Here is an 18526-nt window from a genome sequence, read left to right as displayed (position 1 = left end):
GGTCCATTGTGTCCTGATAACCTTTGTATCTATCTTCTCTTCCCTAGGGAAAGGTTAGAAGTCGGATGTTGCCAGCTGGCCCAGCTGGAACACACTATGAAGCAGTGTCACGCATCGGTTCACACGGAAGCCAAGAACCGGGGCTGGCTGTGACACTGGCGTCAAGGTTTGGAGCTGCGGGGCTCGCCCCCCGCGTTTTCCTCGTCCAGGCGAAGTCCGACTCCTCTGGGGGGTGTGAGGGAGATACTGGAGGAGCCAAAAAAATCTGCCGCCTTTTTTCTCGATGGTGCTGTTTTATATTTGAGTTGAAGGGAAAAAACCCGACTAGTTACATACGTACATTAAACATCAGAATTTCTGCTAAGAATCACAAGCTGCTAGAATTTTCTGTCTCGAGTGAGGGTCTCTGGAGCCATGCAGCTGGTTTGATGTACCGCAGATGTGCTGGGCTGGCATTCTAAGTTCCTGTCGTTTGCGTTAGGGGCTCTAAGGTCTGGTAACGGTTGTACAGGAAAATCCCCGTAAGGTGTTGTGTTTTGCTGTTACTTGAGAAGTGACGAGTGAGAAAAAAGAATGTATTTTGGCAGCTGGGGGTCTGAAAGGACTGAAGGGAAAGCAGCTGAATACGAAGCCAGGTACCTGTGACGCTTGCTACCCCTACGGACATGAAGGACTAAAACGCAGGCACAATGTAGGTATCCTGTGTAGTCAACTACGTAAAGCTTAAGCGAGGATATAGAATGGGGAAAGAAATGGCTTGATGCTCATTTTTTTTAAGAACAAAACAAAAAACCCGGCCTCACGCAGGTGTTTGTCCTGGACCTCTTTCCAGAGGGAAGGGATGTTTTCCCTCTGTTCCAGTACCTGCTTAATCTTCACGCAGCAGAAACCTGCTAGCAGCGCTCTGGGAAAACTCCTCATCCTTCTCTTTTGCCGCCTTCTCTCGTAAAGGCAGGAGCGGCTTTTCCCTCTGGGGTTATACTCCATGACTCGTCTCATCTCTGCTTTCCAGGCGACAGCTCTGTTCCAACGTACCGTTTGTTTGTTGCTTTCCAAAACCGCTTCAAGTCCATGAAACTTTCTAAAAGCCATTTCCAGTGCTGCTGTGGCCTTTAAAGCTACCTCTTCCATGTATGTATTTGTACAGAGACGAGATGACTGGCACAGTTCTAAAGTGTTTATTTTGATATTAACTTTTGAATGTCTTTGTAAAATCTTTATTGTAAAAATGTAATTTATCGTTACAGTAAACAGCAGTTAATTCTTGCACGGCCCTTTCTTTCAATAGCTCTGTTTTTCACTTGGCCCAATTACTGTGGATGCGAGTTTAATGCAGCTCTTGCCCCCAGACACTTCAAAGTCGGAAGTATTGGCTTGGTAGAGTTACTGTCGGAGCAACACTCATTTTAAGGGCTACTTCTGTTCAGTTGGTATCCCACAGTTGTGGGGTAAGTACCTTATGCTCAAATAAGCTTATGTTGGCAATTTGTATCATAAGTTGATCCAGCTCCTGGACTCGAGCACACCGTGTCCCTGTTTTAGCTCACATCTACTTTTGATACACCTCTGGGGAAGAGGGCTGAGACAGATTAAGACAACTACTTTGTTACTGCCTCTCATCCTGACTCTCCCTGTTCACATGCACCCAGCTTTACAGCTTGCAATAATCAGCAAGTTCTTGGGTCTGGTGTTGTCCTACTCCGGTGTAGAGATGTAGGAGTCTGCTCATGCCCCACTCCAGCAGGGCTGCCTTGCGTTATGTGAAACAACCTGTAGCAGAGGTCCTGTTACTAGTGCTGGGATCAGACAGCTGTAGTAAACTAAGAATGTGATGGTAACTGAAATTAGTGCCATCACCAGCGGCTTAGTTTCCTAAAACTACTTGACTAATGCTGAGGACCACAGCTGAATGAGCAGATCAAGTTCCTTACAATGGTGTTGGGTGTTTCTTTTCACCATGGTGTTACACACTTATATTTTCTTCAAGTTTCACTTTGCCCCTTTCTCATCTCACCTCTGGAGCACCACACTTCAATTTGCACAGAGCTTTCAGTAAACAGATCCTGAGAGCAGCCTGTAAGTAGGAAAATCTCCCTGAGACAACGGCGGTTGAGCTCTAGGAGCCAGGTGCTGGCTGCGTGCTCCGAGACCTTTACGCCTACTTCTGGAGGGTAACTCACAAATGGCAGGCAGGAGGTGTACGTCACGCTTCAGCCCCTCTCTGTTTCTACTCAAGGAGGGGTTCAGTTAAACATCCTACCTCGTTTGTCTTGTAGCTACATAGATTTGAAGCATCTAGTTCAATATCACAAACTTCTGTTTGTAAACTGTCTTGTTAAAGAAAAGGACACAAAGACACAGCACAGCAGTCCTGTGGTGCAAGGATTTCCCAAAGGTACCTTTAATGTGTTTGCAGCAGCAGCAAGCAGTCAGTGCTAGTTTTGGCACCAGGAGTTAGATGTGCAGCACTACACATTAGACACCAAGTCATCCTAACCAATGTTTTATCCATATGAATAGAGAAAGTGAACTAAAACATAGTACTATGAGCACATATGAAATCGAGTTATTTGTGTTCTATCACACTTTCAGCTTGTAATATTAGAAAAATGAACTTAAGACAGTTACTAATCAGATGAATACAGTTTCAGTGCCAACTGGCAAGAGTTTAAAAACCATGAGAAACCCCCCACACTGAAGTTTTTGTTTTACAAAGGTTAGCTCACCCATAGTAACAAAACTGCTGTACAGAAAGCACCCTCTGCATTCTTGTCCAAACAGCTGGAGCCAAAACAGTTCTCCCATCCTAGAAAGTCACAGCTATGTTATGTTCAGAAACTCCATTCAGCTCTAACGAAGGTGTTGCGTACTAAGTTACGATATCGTAGCAGAGGCAAAAGCTCAGAAGCTCACCTGCAGTGGTAAATCGCCTGGCCCACTCAGTCTCTATGAACTCCAAGGTTGTCTCTTTGCTTCAAGAACCATTTATCTGCCATTTTCATTTCAACAGATAAAATACTCTGCTGAGTATATAAAAACTGTTATAAAAAGGCAATCATAAAAGATAAGGTATTGGCAGGCATGTCAGCTTTTTTTAATAAAAAAAATAGCCATTATATCTATTTAAATAAGGCTTCTTGTTACAGATTGTTCCAGTTACTGAAGGAAAACAAGGCCTGATGAAAAAAAAAAACCAAACAAACTATCCCCCACAAACCTTACACTTCCTGCCCCGAGAACACATCCTACAGGAGAAGTCGTTTAATGTGCAAAGTGACAAACCAAACGCTGGGGGAAGCTCCTGAAATGATATGCCCAGTCTAGTTTCTCTTGCACTATCTTCAAAATCTTAAAAAAAAAAAAGCCCTAAAACAAAGTTCTAAAATACACAAAAAACCCTTCATCTCGATATTCTTTCCAAAACAAATATGTACAGCACATTAATATGCAATATGCAAAAGCTCTGTGTTGCTGTTGGCAACATCTATGCCCTCCCCAACCCTATTCACATGTGTACCTCTACTAAAACACAATTACATCACTAAGCCTGTTAGTTTGAAAAGGGAATTTAATTCGCTTAAAACTTGTAAATTTTTGTGTAGGGGCTCCATTCGTTTGACTCCGGATTGTAGACTTCAACTGTGTTCAAGAATTCATTGCCATCAAATCCCCCAACTGCATAAATAGTGTTTGCCACCGTCGTGATCCCGGCGTTGCTCCTCGGAGTAGTCATGCTTCCCATCATCTTCCACTCGTTCTTAGCAGGGTCGTACATCTCCACGCAGCTCACCGCGTGAGAGCCATCAAAGCCGCCGCCAACAAAGAGTTTTCCTATCAAAAGGAAACAAAGCAAATGCTTCAGTGCTAAGCACCAGCTGCGTTGCCAAACACAGCCCCCCTTCCGCGGAGACAAACTAAGCCAGAAGGAAGGAACTTCAGGTTTTCTCGCAGAAACCTCTGCCTTATTCAAGGTCTGAAGTTACAGTATTGACCTGCTCTGGGTCTCTCGATCATTAGAGCTGCCTGGAAGTTATTCCAGAGTAAGTGCAAAGTCCCAATTCAAACAGATGCAGTTCTAGAAGCTGCATGGTGATGTTCTGAAAAGAAAGAGGTGGGGGCAGATGTCCCAAAACAAAAACGAGAGGGTGTTTTGTTTTTCTGGTTACAGTTTTTAATTAAAATTGGAGGCACAGCCAGGTTCTTACTGTATTGTTTCCTCCCTGAGAAGGAACACAGCTTTGTATTCTACTTGCATCGTAGCTTAACATGAAAAAAAAAAAAAAAAAAAAAAAAGCATCGAGCACAAGAGGTTGCTTACGCCTGCGGAGGCCTACCGTCATGAACAGCCACTCCAGCTCCTCGTCGAGCCACGTTCATGGGTGCAATCAGGGTCCAAGTGTTGTTCTCCGGATTGTAACGCTCCACGCTATTCAGGCAGTTCCACGATTCCGCTCCTCCAATTATGTATAGAAATCCACCCAGCTCACACACTGCAGACTGATGTCTCCCTGCAATCAAACACCAGGAGTCAGAGCCCAGCACAGAAGTCATGCGCTAACAGTATGCCACAGCAGCTGAAACTGAAACAGTTTTTTTGTTTGGTTTGGTTTTAAACCTGCAGTTTTGCAATCGCCCTTTTCCCCCCTCCCTCCCAAACCACACAACAAACTTACGGATATTAAGGGGAGCACAGCTTGTCCAAGATTTTGTTACGGGATCAAACACATCACAGTTCTTAAGTCCCTTCTGGCCATAAGGATCTGAACCACCAACAATGTACAGTTTTCCATTCAGGGCACATACTCCTATTCATATAGGAAAGGATAATAAGTAAGCTAATAAATGAATAAATTTAAAAAAAACCCAACAGTCCATCAACTGCAGATGTGTTACCTGCATTGCAGCGATTGGTTCTCAGTTCCGGAACAGGAGTCCAGTCATCTATTTCTGGCTCATACATTTCTCCACAGCTCAAGTCATCTGAGTGACCGTTTGACCCACCCACAACATATAGCTGCCCCTAAATGGAAGAAACAAACATCTGCTTCGCATCCAAGTACACAACAATTCAAACCATTAGCACTGTACTAACGGTGTAAGGAGAGTTAAGCAACTTCTGTTACCATGTTGTACAGTTTGCCCTATTTGTCCCACCTACATTTACATAAGGTCCCATTTCATCTGATCTCCACCCACCACACACCATTAAAACTGCCATCTGGAACCGAGCTCTTGGTGTTCTCATCGGTGCAATGAAAGTCCAAGTGTCCTTTTGCGGATCGTAGCATTCCACTGTGCGCAAACACTCCTCTCGGTTATATCCACCTAAAAGCAAGAGGTCAGATGATACCACGTTTCCAAAGCCCAACTGCTTTGACGTTGAAGAACGCTGACTCTAATACAGCGTACAGAGTTAAGAAGCCACTGTCCACCCCCTCGCCCCCAAACTGAGCGAGTTGTTGAAAGAACTGTTACTATTTCTTTTACCTGCAGCGATTAGCTTGCCGTTAAGTTCAGCCGTGCCTAGTCCAGACCGAGCATACTGCATTGGAGACATGGGCTTCTCGATGAGATCATTTGGTTGAAGCTCAAAACTCAGACTCTTCAGCAGTCGTGGCGTGCTCGTGGGGGAGCTCTGAGGGCTGTTACGGCCGTGCAGGAATATCACGCACAGCACACCATCCAGAACAGCAAGACACAGGTAGGTGTTACCTGTCGTCAGGAGAAAAGGAGAGACCGCCAATGTAATACAGTTTTAGGTGACTAAGTGAATACCGACTAGGGTCTCCTCATTATGCTTCTCCCCTTCTAAGTGTGAAAACTTTATTTTTTCTGGTTACAGGTTCCAACTGTTAGCCTAGTTACTGAAAAATACAAGTTTTAGATTATTAATATAGTGCTCAAAGGACGCAAGACAGCCATCTAATGATGTGCTAGGAGAAAGTGTCCTTGCGCACCCACACAGCAAATAGCTCTGTTAATTAATTAGAGACTGCCTATCTCCTTAGGACCTTCTGGGTAAATTGTACACACCATGGGATTTGGGATGGCCCTGTCGATAAGGAATCCAGATGTAAGTGATCCCAGTTTGGTCCCAGTTATGTTAGAAACGTCCCACAAACTACTGGGCCAATTACTTGACTTGCATCATCAGTAAGAAAAAGCACTTCTGCATTCCTTACGGATGTTGAAGGAAATCCCCAGGGAGCGGGAGGTGGTAGGTACACAATACCAGACGTATCTTTTAGACAAACCCTGCCCCAGTTACTCACTTGAAGTTTTCTCTGAAGCAATGATTTTCCACTCGTGTTTAGGACTCTGAACAGCAGCATTTGGAGAAAGACTTCCAGAGGAGCTGCTACTAATCTGCTTGTGATCATTCTCACGTGGTGGCTTCTTCTGCAAAATCAAAAGGCAGCTACAGAAACCTAGCCAGAGACTACACCTCCTTCTACCTTTGCTTCTCTGAGCTAATACATAACTATTCAAGAGAACACTTCGTCTACCACCTCCGCAGAGCATCATTTATAGCACACCTAAATTTTCAACAGAACATCTGGCCTACTCCGCAAGAGCAGCCAAAAACCACCCTACGTCTTATCTGGGTACTCACTGCATCCTGATACTGCAGCTTTATACTGCTGGTGTCTGACTAGAAAACATTTCCAATTCCTAGAAGAGAGTATGCGTTACTAGCAGGATTTTCAAATGTAAGGAAAAACCTACATCCATTTGGAGAGAACCGATCTACAAACTAGAAGCCTCACTCGCAAGCTCTGCTTCTGGAACTTAATTATATAATGCTATTTGGAAGTGAATTAACTATTCTCTTCATTCCCTGCAGACAAATTAATTTCGCCTCAGTTCCTCTCTGTGCTCAGATTAGCTGTTTCTTGGATTTTACTCCCTTGATACTTCCCACTAACAGGAGATTTCTGCTTTCTTCTTCAATTAAATTTATACTGTAGCTTACATTATTTTGCTCAATTAAGAAAAACCCCCAAATTTCACATTTCAGATTACACTGCACAGTTGGCTGGGTTGTTCAGGCTTTTTCTGAACCAAACACAAAAAAAGTTAACATTCCGTCTATTCTGTTCAGCAGCAAAGTTTATGACCGCAGTACCCAGTTTGCGATGCTTGCACAGTTCCCTGGAGCCTGATCTCTATGGAAACTGTCGTAAGACTTCTGAAATACATCATCTAACTCATAGATAACCTTACACAGGAGAGTTTCATTGCTATACTCAGCTCACCATGAAAATCAATTCATTTGTGGATAGCGGTTTTGTTATTTCTGCATCTTCATCCAATTAACAGCTTATTCTCTTATCCTTCAATTGACTCGACAGTTACAGAAGTTACAAACTTTTGTAATTCAAAAATGTAAAAGTTACAATTTTTTCAGGACTGTCATCTGTGGGTTTTCTGGTGTTAGTTCTCTCAACTGTTTAGAATGTCTAAAGTTGGCAATTCTTATTATCAGAAAGGATTTAAAAAAAGAAAAAGTTGAGAACTCTTGGCCTTATTTCTGAAAACAAACTTTTTGAACGTTCACCTCTCAGCTTCTAAGTCTTACAAGGCATAGTATCCAAAGGTGGTGAAGTCTGTGAAGGCTTACTAAAAGCAATTAAGAAACTGGAAAATTAGCTGGCTTTTCATTTTCCTCTCTTTTCCCTTCTAAAATCCATGTTCTGGGATGGAGAGTGTTTTACATAAACATTTGTTAAAAATTTCAAGAAGTATACTTTTGTATCAGCACATTCCACTGTTACAAGTTAAAATACTACAATATAGTTGCTTCTAACTCGGTGAATTTAAACAACCTTAATTTGTATGAAGCAATTGATAATTTACATCTATTAGCCCTTTTTTATTCTTTGTTTCTTAAACAGCCTCCATTGTGTTAAGCCGTGTGTTTTTCCAGGAGCTGGGAATGATTACATCTGGCTAGAGCTAAAAAAAAAAAAAAAATAAATCCCAAAAAGCACAAGACTGATTTGTACACAGTCAAAGCATCGGCTATCTCTAGATCAGAATTATCTACTACTGCTTTTTAAAATCTCTCTTGCACATTACCAGGGCAGCTGAACAAAAGAAACGGATGCTGGCAGCTGAAGCATTAGAACTTACGTCTGGAATCTTTTTCTGTGCCAAAATTTAGCAGATGCATTCTCCACTGCAAGCCAAGCAGTCCGTGATTCTTTACAGTCTCTTGAATACCTCTACAAAGCCACAGCTGACTTGCCACAGCTGACTGCTTTCCTACCTCTTCTTTCTTCTAACAGCCTAAGATTTATTTTGAAGTCAAACCTAAAGCACTCCGTTTTGCAAAGGCTTAGAGGCAAGTCTGCCGAAGAACCAGAAGCGGAGACTCAATCGTCGCCTCCAGCAGTTTCGAGAAAGACTTTCTCGTCACGCCTTTCTCCATGAAAGCTACTGCTGCCTTCTCTGCTAACAGTACACAAGACTTCAGGTGTGCTGTAAACTGCTCCAGTCTGTCTGGGGTTACCTGAGACTGTCTGCAATTTGTACCTGCACAAACTGAATGTGGTCATCATCACTGCCATACACCTCAGCCTGTCCATCTAGCAGATTTCCATCAAGCAGCTTGTGATCAGCTGAGTAGTACAGCGTTTGAACCTGCAAAAACAACAACAGAATACCCATGTGGCTACTGTCTCCATTGCTACTTAGCTACAGGCAGATTACAAAAGGCAGTCGCCAGCATACTTCTCGTCATCTCATCTCAATCTAGCAGAATGACAAAACTAAAAGGAAGCAGATGTCATGGTGGCAATCTTCAAACATGGGATGAAGGTTCCTTACTTTCTCAGCTTGAGAGAAATCTTCGTTTTCCAAGGACTTCTACTGTTTTTCCAGCACAGAAACATTAGACAAGCAAAAGGCACATTAATTTGCAGAATTACACAAATTCACAAATCTCATGCAAGCATTTTCGTTATCCCCGCAAACAAGTTTTCTGCTTTGAAAAGTACACATATTTATCTCGATCAGAAAAAGTTAAGAGAAGCCAACAGTGGACTCTAAAAGAAAGGTATGGGAATGAGGGAAGACAACACAAATCTAAGTTCTGGAGGAAACTGTTGTCCACAACTAAACATCAGATGCAACTGTTTCAATGAAATGCATCTGAATTTCAACATGATCAAAGCTTTTAAAAATGAGTTTTTCCAAGAGGAAATATACACTTGAGAATATACGACAGTATCAACATGTACTTTTGCCTATACAAGTGTTTCCGAAGATCTATTGTGCTTGTAATAACAAACTTGGAAAATTTTGATGTTTCATGGGTTTCTGTAAAGTCCATTTTCTCTAGCCAATTAAAAATTTAGACTCCCCACTACTTTTTCCATTAAGCACTGCCCAGGCTACATCTAGTATTACTATTCATGAGTAAAGCCATTTAATAACACACAACTTTCAAAATAATGTATCCTGTAAAGGAGTAAGTAAACACCATTAAATCATCATCATCGTTCTCTGCCCACAGCGGATTTTCTTAGGAGAACTGGGGCAGGACTGCTGCTTCTGTACGTGTCAATACACTTGAGGTTTCTTCTTGGTTCTTCAGCCTTGGTATCCTAGTTTTGTTAATAAACCTATGGGGAGATAAATCAACGGGGAGGAACAACCATTAGAAGCTTTTACCTACTTCGCATTTACAAGCAAAACCTGCAAAGGAAAACATTAAGAATCTACGGCAAGTTTCAGTACCACCTCCCCAATTCTAAAGCAAGATACACGCCACTTTGAGGTTACTATACAGCACGTAGTGAGCAAAAAAGGAAAGCGGAAGACCAGACTGAACAGTTCATTCAGCTCACCTGAACACCCCCCCAGTTTCTCAGCTTAGGGGTACCTACAGTAAAATTTAAATTCTTTAGGGTCATAGTTAAAAAAGGGAAAAAAAATTAAAAAAATGAAAAGAAAAAGGGATCATCCTTCATATTGACTTTAAAAAAGAAAAAAAAAAGTTTAATCCCATTTTCTTAAAGACTAACCTCTTCCATTAGATCTTCCAGGCTGTCTCCATTCTCCCAGATGCTGCGCTGTACCCAGTTGATTACCTTTGTGTACAATTTGCCATTGCTGGGTAGGCCAACATTGTCTTCCAGCATTACTTCAAGCTTGAATTAGAAGAGAAAAGGATGATTTACTCTATAGGTATTATTACCCTTGTATTTGTAGCATACTGTACTGTACGTAGTGAGCATTACTCTCACTTTACCACAGAGCTAGAAAACACTACCTACGAGTAACTTTCAGCCTGTGCCACTGAAGCTAGGAAGCACATTTAAGTACAACTGCAGTTATCTTTTATGCTTAGAAAGGATGACAGTATGTATTCTCTACAGTTAAGGTTCACAGTAGTATAAATATTATACAGATCCAGAAATTTCACACTGTTGATAGAATTCAGTACACCAAGTTTTCCTGCTCCTGAAAAGGAAGCCATAATAGTTGCTCCTTGGGTTGCTTTTTGGAAATCACGTACCAGAAGGCAGTCTACAAACTTAAGCTAACCTTTAACCGTGGAAGTTTAAGAAATTCCTCCTGTTCTGAAATCTGTAAAAGATGTTCCTGAATGTAGCCATCGATCTTGTTCAACAAACGCAAGTCTCCCATACAACTTGCAAAGTTTCGGTAAGAGATGCAGCTCTGAACATCCATCTTGGAGAGCAAATAGTCACCACAAACCTTTTAAGAAAAAAGGCTACATCTTAGTTTACAAGTAGACAGGATTTTTATATGTTTAAATTATCCATCCCAACATACAGCAACAGCTGTTTTCTAACTGCAGAATAGTGACTGTCCGTTGTCATCCCCTCCCCGTGCTAGAAGCTGTAAACGAAACTGTTTGTTCAACGAAGCTGTTGCCTTCCATAGGAATATACACATACTAAAAGTCATACACATTTGAAAGCTACTCATATATACATTGACCCCATGCTTTTCTATTGAACACCTGTTCAAAACTGCTTATCTGCAGTCAAATGAAGGTAAGAAACCCAATCCCCTTGTCAAAGGTATCCCCATTTGCGGCAAGACTAAGTATTTCTAAAGTCAAGCTCTACCAAACTTATGTTCAGGAGTGTGTGGATTATTCTTTTTTCACATTTCACTGCCACAGATTCACAGGTTTAATTGTGCCCCGCAACGCAACGAAGCACGCCACTCTTCCACGAACCTGAAGGTAAGTAACCAGCTGTGATTCAGAAGCCGTTTTGCTTACACGGGTGCAAAAATACAAAACTTAACTTCAGAGAACCCTTCAGCACAAAGATAACACAAGTGGAAGCAATGCATACCGATGTCACTCAAATCAATACAATGCTAATGAACATCTAAAGAAGCTCATCTGCTGAGCACTTTTTCCACAGAATCATCATTTTTTGTCTCATTAACACCAAAAAGCATAATGCTGTCAGCCTGAGAAAGCAGAATGGACTTCCAAAAGAGGTGAGAACTGTACCTGCTTCACTCTCTCCATCTTCAACTTCTTTGCTGCAGAGTATACATCTTTCACCAGTTCTTTATCGGCTTTTAACCTGTTAAAGAAAGAAATTCATCTTTATTATTTTCATTTTTTAAATTAAAAAGTCTACTCTCTCCGGTTTCTGTGAAAACTACTTACTGAGCAGTATAGGCATAATTCAACAGAACTTCAACAGCTTCTGGATTGAGATCATCAAATTTAACATGGGAAATTCCATGAGAATCACTATCACTATTGAAGATTTCAAACAGGTAGGGACTGCAGCAAGCTAGCACGGCTCGGTGCGCCAACATCTCATGTCCACATACCTTTATTTAAAACACAAATAAGAAACCCACGTGCTGGTAAGACTTTTTTTAAAGTATGTTTGTATTATAGTAGTATAAAGGTCTACCCAAGTGAATGTCACAGTTCAAATCAATTTTTCAAATCAATACAGTCTCCAATTTAAGTCAGCTGAAAAAAATGTTAGCGTCGCTTCTCTCAAAGTATATCTGGTTTGGGTTTTTTTTTTTTTTTAAGTACGCATTTTTCAGAAAAATCAGATTCTAAAATCTCATGCCTCACAATCAACGAGGCACATAGCATTACGTAGCGTAACAAAAACCCACCACATTCAACCATCATATTCGGACAGAAAACAGGTACCTGGAGACGGACATCGCAGAACTGACCACTTTTACGTAAGGCATTTAGTTTGGCAACAGATGACTCGATGAAGTTTTCATCTTCAAACATCAAATATCCATTAGGAATCATTTTGGTGTTGGTCTGGCTGAAAACAGAATGTGTAAAGTTTACAGATACAACATTCTGCTGCAGTACAGAAGTACTATTAACACATTGTTTGCAAACAAACATTCATGAGGAATTTTAAATAAATAAATAAATAAAGCAAGCTCAAAAAAAAGCCTAGACAAGTGCTACTGTTGATGAGTACATGTTGACAACGATCCTTTGGATGGACTGGATTAATGATTTTTCAGAGACTGAGGCCACAACTTTTAACTTATCCACATCACTTCAGTAGGTACCAACTCCAAAACTACATGCTGAACCTGTGCTAGCTCCGTGGGAGCAAGTTGGAAACCACTGGATTACACAAGAAGCTTCATTCCCCTCTATAAAGATCGGATTTGGTAGATTCATCACTATTTTCTGCTCACTGCATGAATCTGTCATACTGGTCAGCTTCATTTTTTGCACAGACCCCAAAACCAGCTACACTGAAAAATAAGAACTGAGAATTTGAAGTAACTAGTGAAGTAGAATAGGTATAGAAATAGGTTTTTTGTTTCATTTTATGAGTAATGACTTAATTAAATATTTTAGAGTAGCTGGAAGTCATGAAAGAACACTAGCACCAACAAAACAGACAGAATTAAATATATTCTGAACAACGACTGTGTATTTTAAGTCATCACGAAGCTGAAACAACTTCCCCTGAAGATCTTACCCATATACAAACATACCACCTCAGGTAAATTGGACCAAGACTGGAAAAATGACTTCAGGAAACTAACTTTTGAATTTGGAAGCTATTTTATAGCTCATTTAATTGATTCTTTTTTTAGTTAAGCACTTTTAGGAAAAGTCCACTTTCCAAATAGGAAGCTAATTGAGAATACTAAAATATGAACCTGAGGTGACCTAATGAATTTGAAATAATTAAAAAAAAAAAAAAAAAAATCAATCAAATTTGTAAGTTTGAGATGCTAACATACGCAAAAGTATACTTTCCTCAACAATTTTAAAGGAAAGAATATGTGGGATACTACTAACGTTACCAGCAACAATTTATATTTCCATCTGAAGTATAAGAAAATTCTGAAGATCAGACTAAACAAGAAAACCCCCAAAGTAGAAAAAGGGGACAGCAAAAATCAGTAATAAAAATAGCAAGCCCCACACAAAATAATTCTAGTGTTAATCCATTTAAATTCACTTACTACTGAAAGCATTTGACCCTAAACTGGCAACAACAATCTTACTTACAAAGATCATTATCCATTTGTGTATACTTTCATTTGTTGTGTTTTATTAAAAAAAGGACAGCAAGGTTTTAAAGTCGCAGAATTTCAGCAAAAGTATTAACTATTGTATACGCAGCCAACAGTATCAACTTACCTAGCAAATATATTACTGTAAATTTTTAACTGGGAGATCTTAAAATAATCCAATGGTATCACTGTGTTAAAACAGAGCACTTCAGTTTTGGTATCTTCTGACAGGGAAGATGTTTGTTGAAATGCAAAAGCAGATGTGTCTTTGCAGCTGCAATACGGATTCCAAAACTATCAGGCTTGAAGATGATGTAATAAAGTCCTTAAGAGCTATAGACATGAATTTCTTCTGTGATAATCATGCATCATAATCTGCAATAAAGGAGAAGTTATCAAGTAAGGACAATAGATAGCACTACCATATATTTCAGATGAAACTTTAATAGTGTCTTAAAGTAGAAGTTCCTGACCCAAACAAACAAGTTTTTCTTCACAAAAGGAAAACAGCCTGAAAAATTCTGTATTGACGCCAATACATTCTCATGCCTAACGAGAGGTCATCCACATCAATTTTTATACCCACAGAGACAAGAAAGTGGCCAAATCAGTGCTTAGAGAAAGAGTTAGAACAGCTGAATCCCATTTTAGACAATTCCTTACCAACTCTAACCTTCAGCACTTCCTATATCTAGATCATTATTGCTTGCTTACACAAGTAGATAACGCCTAAGTAACACAACAAAAATGACTACATTTTAAAAAAGAAACCAATCCACATGCCTCCTACCTTTTGCTTTTCCTGTACTCATCTACTTATATCCTTCTTCTACTGAATGCCTAAAATGGACTGAAGATGGATTAAGGACATGTCTGAAATGACTGGGCATGTCTCCAGTCTTCGATACTTCCAAAAAAATTATGAAGTCAGAAATCGCTATTTCAATGATAACTTTCTTTGACAAAAAGTCTCTTTGCTACCCTGCAAACAGAATCTGTTAAGTTCTGGTCAAGCTCTGCCCTGGCAGTGCAGATTGGGGTAGTTTTGCTGGGATTCTGCATGCAGGTGGGCTGTTTATGCTGGGCTTTTTGGGGGAGGGGAGAAGAGGAGGAGGAGCAGCAGTGGGGAGGGAGCAGGGAACAAACACCCACTCTGGAACTTTCCATGACCCTGATGCCACCTCAGGAAAACATCAATCACTTCGTCCACTTGAGTTCCCCACTGCAGTTCCAAAACTATATTTGTATCTACAGATTAAATGCCACATTGGGAATACAGTTTCCTAAAAATAGGTGCAGCTCATTTCTCCTTGTCAAAAATTCAAAGTCACCTATGCCGTAGGCAAGAGAGCCTCGCGACCCTACTGCCTGGCCAGCGCTTACACACGGGGTCACTTTGGCAGGAACTGTACCTCCCTTGGTCTCTAAGTAGATCAGCAGCTCAAGCGGGAGGCTGATTCTCAAGAGCGGCAGGGGGCATTATCCCACAACATACCAGCTCCACAGGAAAACTGCTTCCATCCTTAACAGCTTCTTGCAACCCTGAAGACAGAATATTTCAGCCAGCAGATAACCGCGTAGAAATAAATAATGTTAATTAAGTTTGCCTACTAGAACAGACACAAACACATGCATATAAAGAAGGAAACAACTGCTCCAGAGCAGCAGTGGTGCCTGTCTGTAATATAGTACCTCTGAATGCAGGGAGGACTACAGGAACAGTACCCCGGGGACTACAACTTTCTACAACATAGTTTAATGTCAGCATACTTTGCTAGGAAAAAATCTCAAAGATTAAATGTATGTTCTTTTTATAATCCTACAGGCAAGTTATGAAACTGAAATCAAGCTCTATTTACCAAATACTATTTAACTAAGCATTTGGAAGTCAACACTTCTTCTCTTGTTGGTACAACTGGTATAACCATTTCAGTTTCTAAAGCAGTCAAAACATTTCACTTCTCAAAAACAGAAGCAAACAGTCTGATGTCCACAATTCCCCCAAAGATTCACCTCAGCTGAAACATTCTGTTGTTCAAAGATGCAGAGGTATTATTTCAACACAAGTGTTGCAATGAATTAGCTTATAAAGAAAGTTATGAGAATCCATTAGAAGGTATGCTTCACCAAGACTATCCACGAATATACAAGAGAATTATCACCAAGAGACCTCTGACTTTATCATTTCAGATTTTAAACCTTCCATTTCTGTTGTAGGAATTATCCAGACATGATGGCCACGCTTACGTAGCCAAATGTAAACTACAGGAGGCATCTAAAAAGGAAAGTCAAGGGGGACAAGCTCTGAGTTCCAGGCAGGAGTTGTACTGGGAGGTCAGTACAGCGTCAGACCATTTTGGTGAAAAGGCTTGGACCAACCCAGTCACCACTTGCTTGATTCTGAGCAGAAAGCGACACATCAGGTTATCCATCTTGCTCACACTGGTTTTAAACCAGCTTTTTCTCGACTGCCAGGTCTCTCAAAGAAGTTCTGCTGTTAACTGAGTAGAGGTCCATAATTACCAAAGCAAATGAAATGTATATCGCTACCACAGTTCAGACAAACAGGCTACTGGTCTGCTCACGCATCACATTATGCATTCCCCCATTCAATATTCATTGGGATGGCTGTTAATTACCAGTATTGAGGCTTTGGGGAGATTTCAAGTTACACGACAACTATTCAAACAATTTCAACTAAATTCCAGAATCATCCTCGTTCGGTTTACATCTCTGGACATCTTTTGTCATATCCTCCTGTAACGGAAGAACTTTATTTCAAGTGCAGTGTTTTAACTTTGCCTGATGTACTTGCTTATGACCTTCAAGACCTAAAAGGGGCATCCAAAATAGTTCTGGACTGAAATAGAAGATTTGTCTTTTAAAGTGCTCCTTTGTGCATGAGGTCAAAACTACACATTTTGCATTTACGCACCTAATAATATTGTCCAATCTGAATATCTAGGAATTTGAACATCTTCATTATTGCCACAAAGTTTCAATACTGTTGTGTGTGAACCATGCCTAATATTACTACTCAAAATGCATTAAATAGCACAAGCATATTCATTACTTTCTGCATTCCTTTTGGTTTGGTATGCTACTGCTACAACAGAAGCCAAACAATCAGCCAAAATTCAATGAAAAGCCAAGAATGCTGGATTTTCTGCATTAAAGGTTATAAACACGTACTGCAAACAAATTCCTTTCTTAAATTATTTAAAAAATCTAAATCACTTTGTCATTACCTTCTCCCCCCTTGCTTATAGTTGCTTCTAGCTCACCATATCAAGAGCTGTCAGTGGCTTTTTTTACAATTTTCCAGGATTTTAAGTTTTTTTAAACCAAGTGTGATGTTCACAGATCACTGTCAGCCAGGTAAAGCATGAAGTCTGATGCCTCTGAAATGATTACTTTTGAAGCTCCATCAAAATACACTTATTTAAACACGTTAAAGCTACAGAATTAGCATTCCAGAATAAGAACAACACATTTCACTTGAGAAAATTCTTACTTGAGAGCAGGCCCATTTCCTGCACTTATTTTTAAAAAATAAGAGTAATATATAAACTCTGGATTTCCATTCTAGTTTTAATGCTAAAGATTGACACTGGTGTTGAGCCTGGAGACACCACCTTCAATCAAGAGTCGATCACGCTAGGTATAATACTGCAAAGGACCGAGACAGGCCAGAAGCCATGAAGCATTCACATGGTGTGTTTCGATGATATGGCTGTACCCAAGTAGAGGAACGCCAGTACTCAAATGTCTGCCCACCTGCTTGATTTAAACATAATTGTGTTTCCTAAACACTTACTGTTCTGCACAGACTGAGATTTTCATTTGCTACATATATGTACCACTGGACCATGAAAGAGTCACGACTCATAATACACTCAGAGATAAACTGTTGCACATAACTGACTTCCAGAAGAGAAATTTCCCCCCTTTAAATAAACTCATCTTTCCATTTCACTGTGTATACGTTTAAAGTGCATTTAAGAGACTCACCTAAATAACAATGATACTAAGTCTCCTCATCCTATCCTCTTACATGTATCTTGCAAATGCAAATACTACTGAAATACGATTAGCTCAGTTACAAGAGCAAATAAATGTCATAATTAATACACTTTAATTGTGTTTAGAATTTAGGATCTGTTCATCTTGATTCTTTTTTTAAACAGTTGTTCACTGCAGAAAACATTCCAACATTTAAAAAACCTGCTGCAAGATGATGACTGTTGAATTTATCCGAGATTAAAAACCGTTACCATGCCCTAGGACTCCACTGCAGCGCCACTTTCAGGGGACATACGAGCTGTGGTGTCAGGTGAGGTACCAAGACAACAGGTCCCAGAGCCACGTACTGAGGCAAAAGTCACCTTGCCCGTGACCTAACAATACAGCTAGTATTTATTTTTCCTCCCATCCGAGAACTCTTATCTTTAGTATAGTCCATTGGTACTTTCCATGTGCAGTATTTCATTTAAAAAGTAAACAAAGCCCTTGCTTTGTGCCAATTTTGCACAACCTTTTTTGTCAGATCAAGGTATTACCTCTTCAACTCACAAGTAAAACACTAGCTTGGGGGAGACGCTTTTTAATCTTTTCATTGAAAGTCGATACTTGTTGATATAATGACGGACACTTGATTGACACATGTTGGTAAAGTGAAACAAAAATGGAATTTAACACCACAGTTGGTGCTTTTTAGTTGCTAAAGGCTTTCTGGCTTTTCACAGCCCAGTTCAGAAGAAATGTAGGTCACACCTATGACTACTCATAGTCCATTACCTGTACCAGAAGATAAAACCAGATGTCCTCAAAAATTTTCTTTCATACATCAGCATTTATTTATGGTAAAACCACACGATCCTTTCATGTCTGAGTTTGCATTTGGGCAAAAACATCATAGACCAAGACATATCTCAACATACTTTACACCACTAAACAGGCTCAACTTCTTTACACTGGTGATTTAAAATAAGAGTCATAGAAT

The 18526-nt window shown here is 40.2% G+C and overlaps 2 protein-coding genes across 2 annotated transcripts in view; one reads left to right on the top strand and one right to left on the bottom strand.

Annotated features, from left to right (window-relative positions):
- Positions 1-228, top strand: part of SWT1 (SWT1 RNA endoribonuclease homolog) — a 39948-nt gene extending 39720 nt beyond the window's left edge. Inside the window, exon 19 of the mRNA XM_050900889.1 lies at positions 48-228. Coding sequence (XP_050756846.1) covers positions 48-153 — 106 coding nt within the window. The 3' untranslated portion in view covers positions 154-228. The remainder of the gene's footprint in view (positions 1-47) is intronic.
- Positions 229-2372: 2144 nt separating this feature from the next.
- IVNS1ABP (influenza virus NS1A binding protein) lies at positions 2373-13811 on the bottom strand. The gene is made up of 14 exons (XM_050900672.1): positions 13652-13811; positions 12173-12299; positions 11663-11832; positions 11501-11576; positions 10552-10725; positions 10029-10154; positions 8536-8643; positions 6273-6399; positions 5488-5712; positions 5204-5325; positions 4894-5020; positions 4674-4805; positions 4335-4508; positions 2373-3831 (listed from the first exon to the last, which is right to left on the bottom strand). The coding sequence occupies exons 2-14, from the start codon at positions 12281-12283 to the stop codon at positions 3578-3580; spliced, it is 1926 nt and encodes a 641-aa protein (XP_050756629.1). The 5' UTR covers positions 12284-12299; positions 13652-13811; the 3' UTR covers positions 2373-3577.
- Positions 13812-18526: the final 4715 nt, after the last annotated feature.

The sequence above is a fragment of the Gymnogyps californianus genome, chromosome 8, assembly GCF_018139145.2.
Source record: "Gymnogyps californianus isolate 813 chromosome 8, ASM1813914v2, whole genome shotgun sequence".
NCBI classification, from domain to species: domain Eukaryota; kingdom Metazoa; phylum Chordata; class Aves; order Accipitriformes; family Cathartidae; genus Gymnogyps; species Gymnogyps californianus.
Note: the sequence above shows the minus strand (reverse complement) of the source record. Positions and strands in the feature narration are given on the sequence as shown.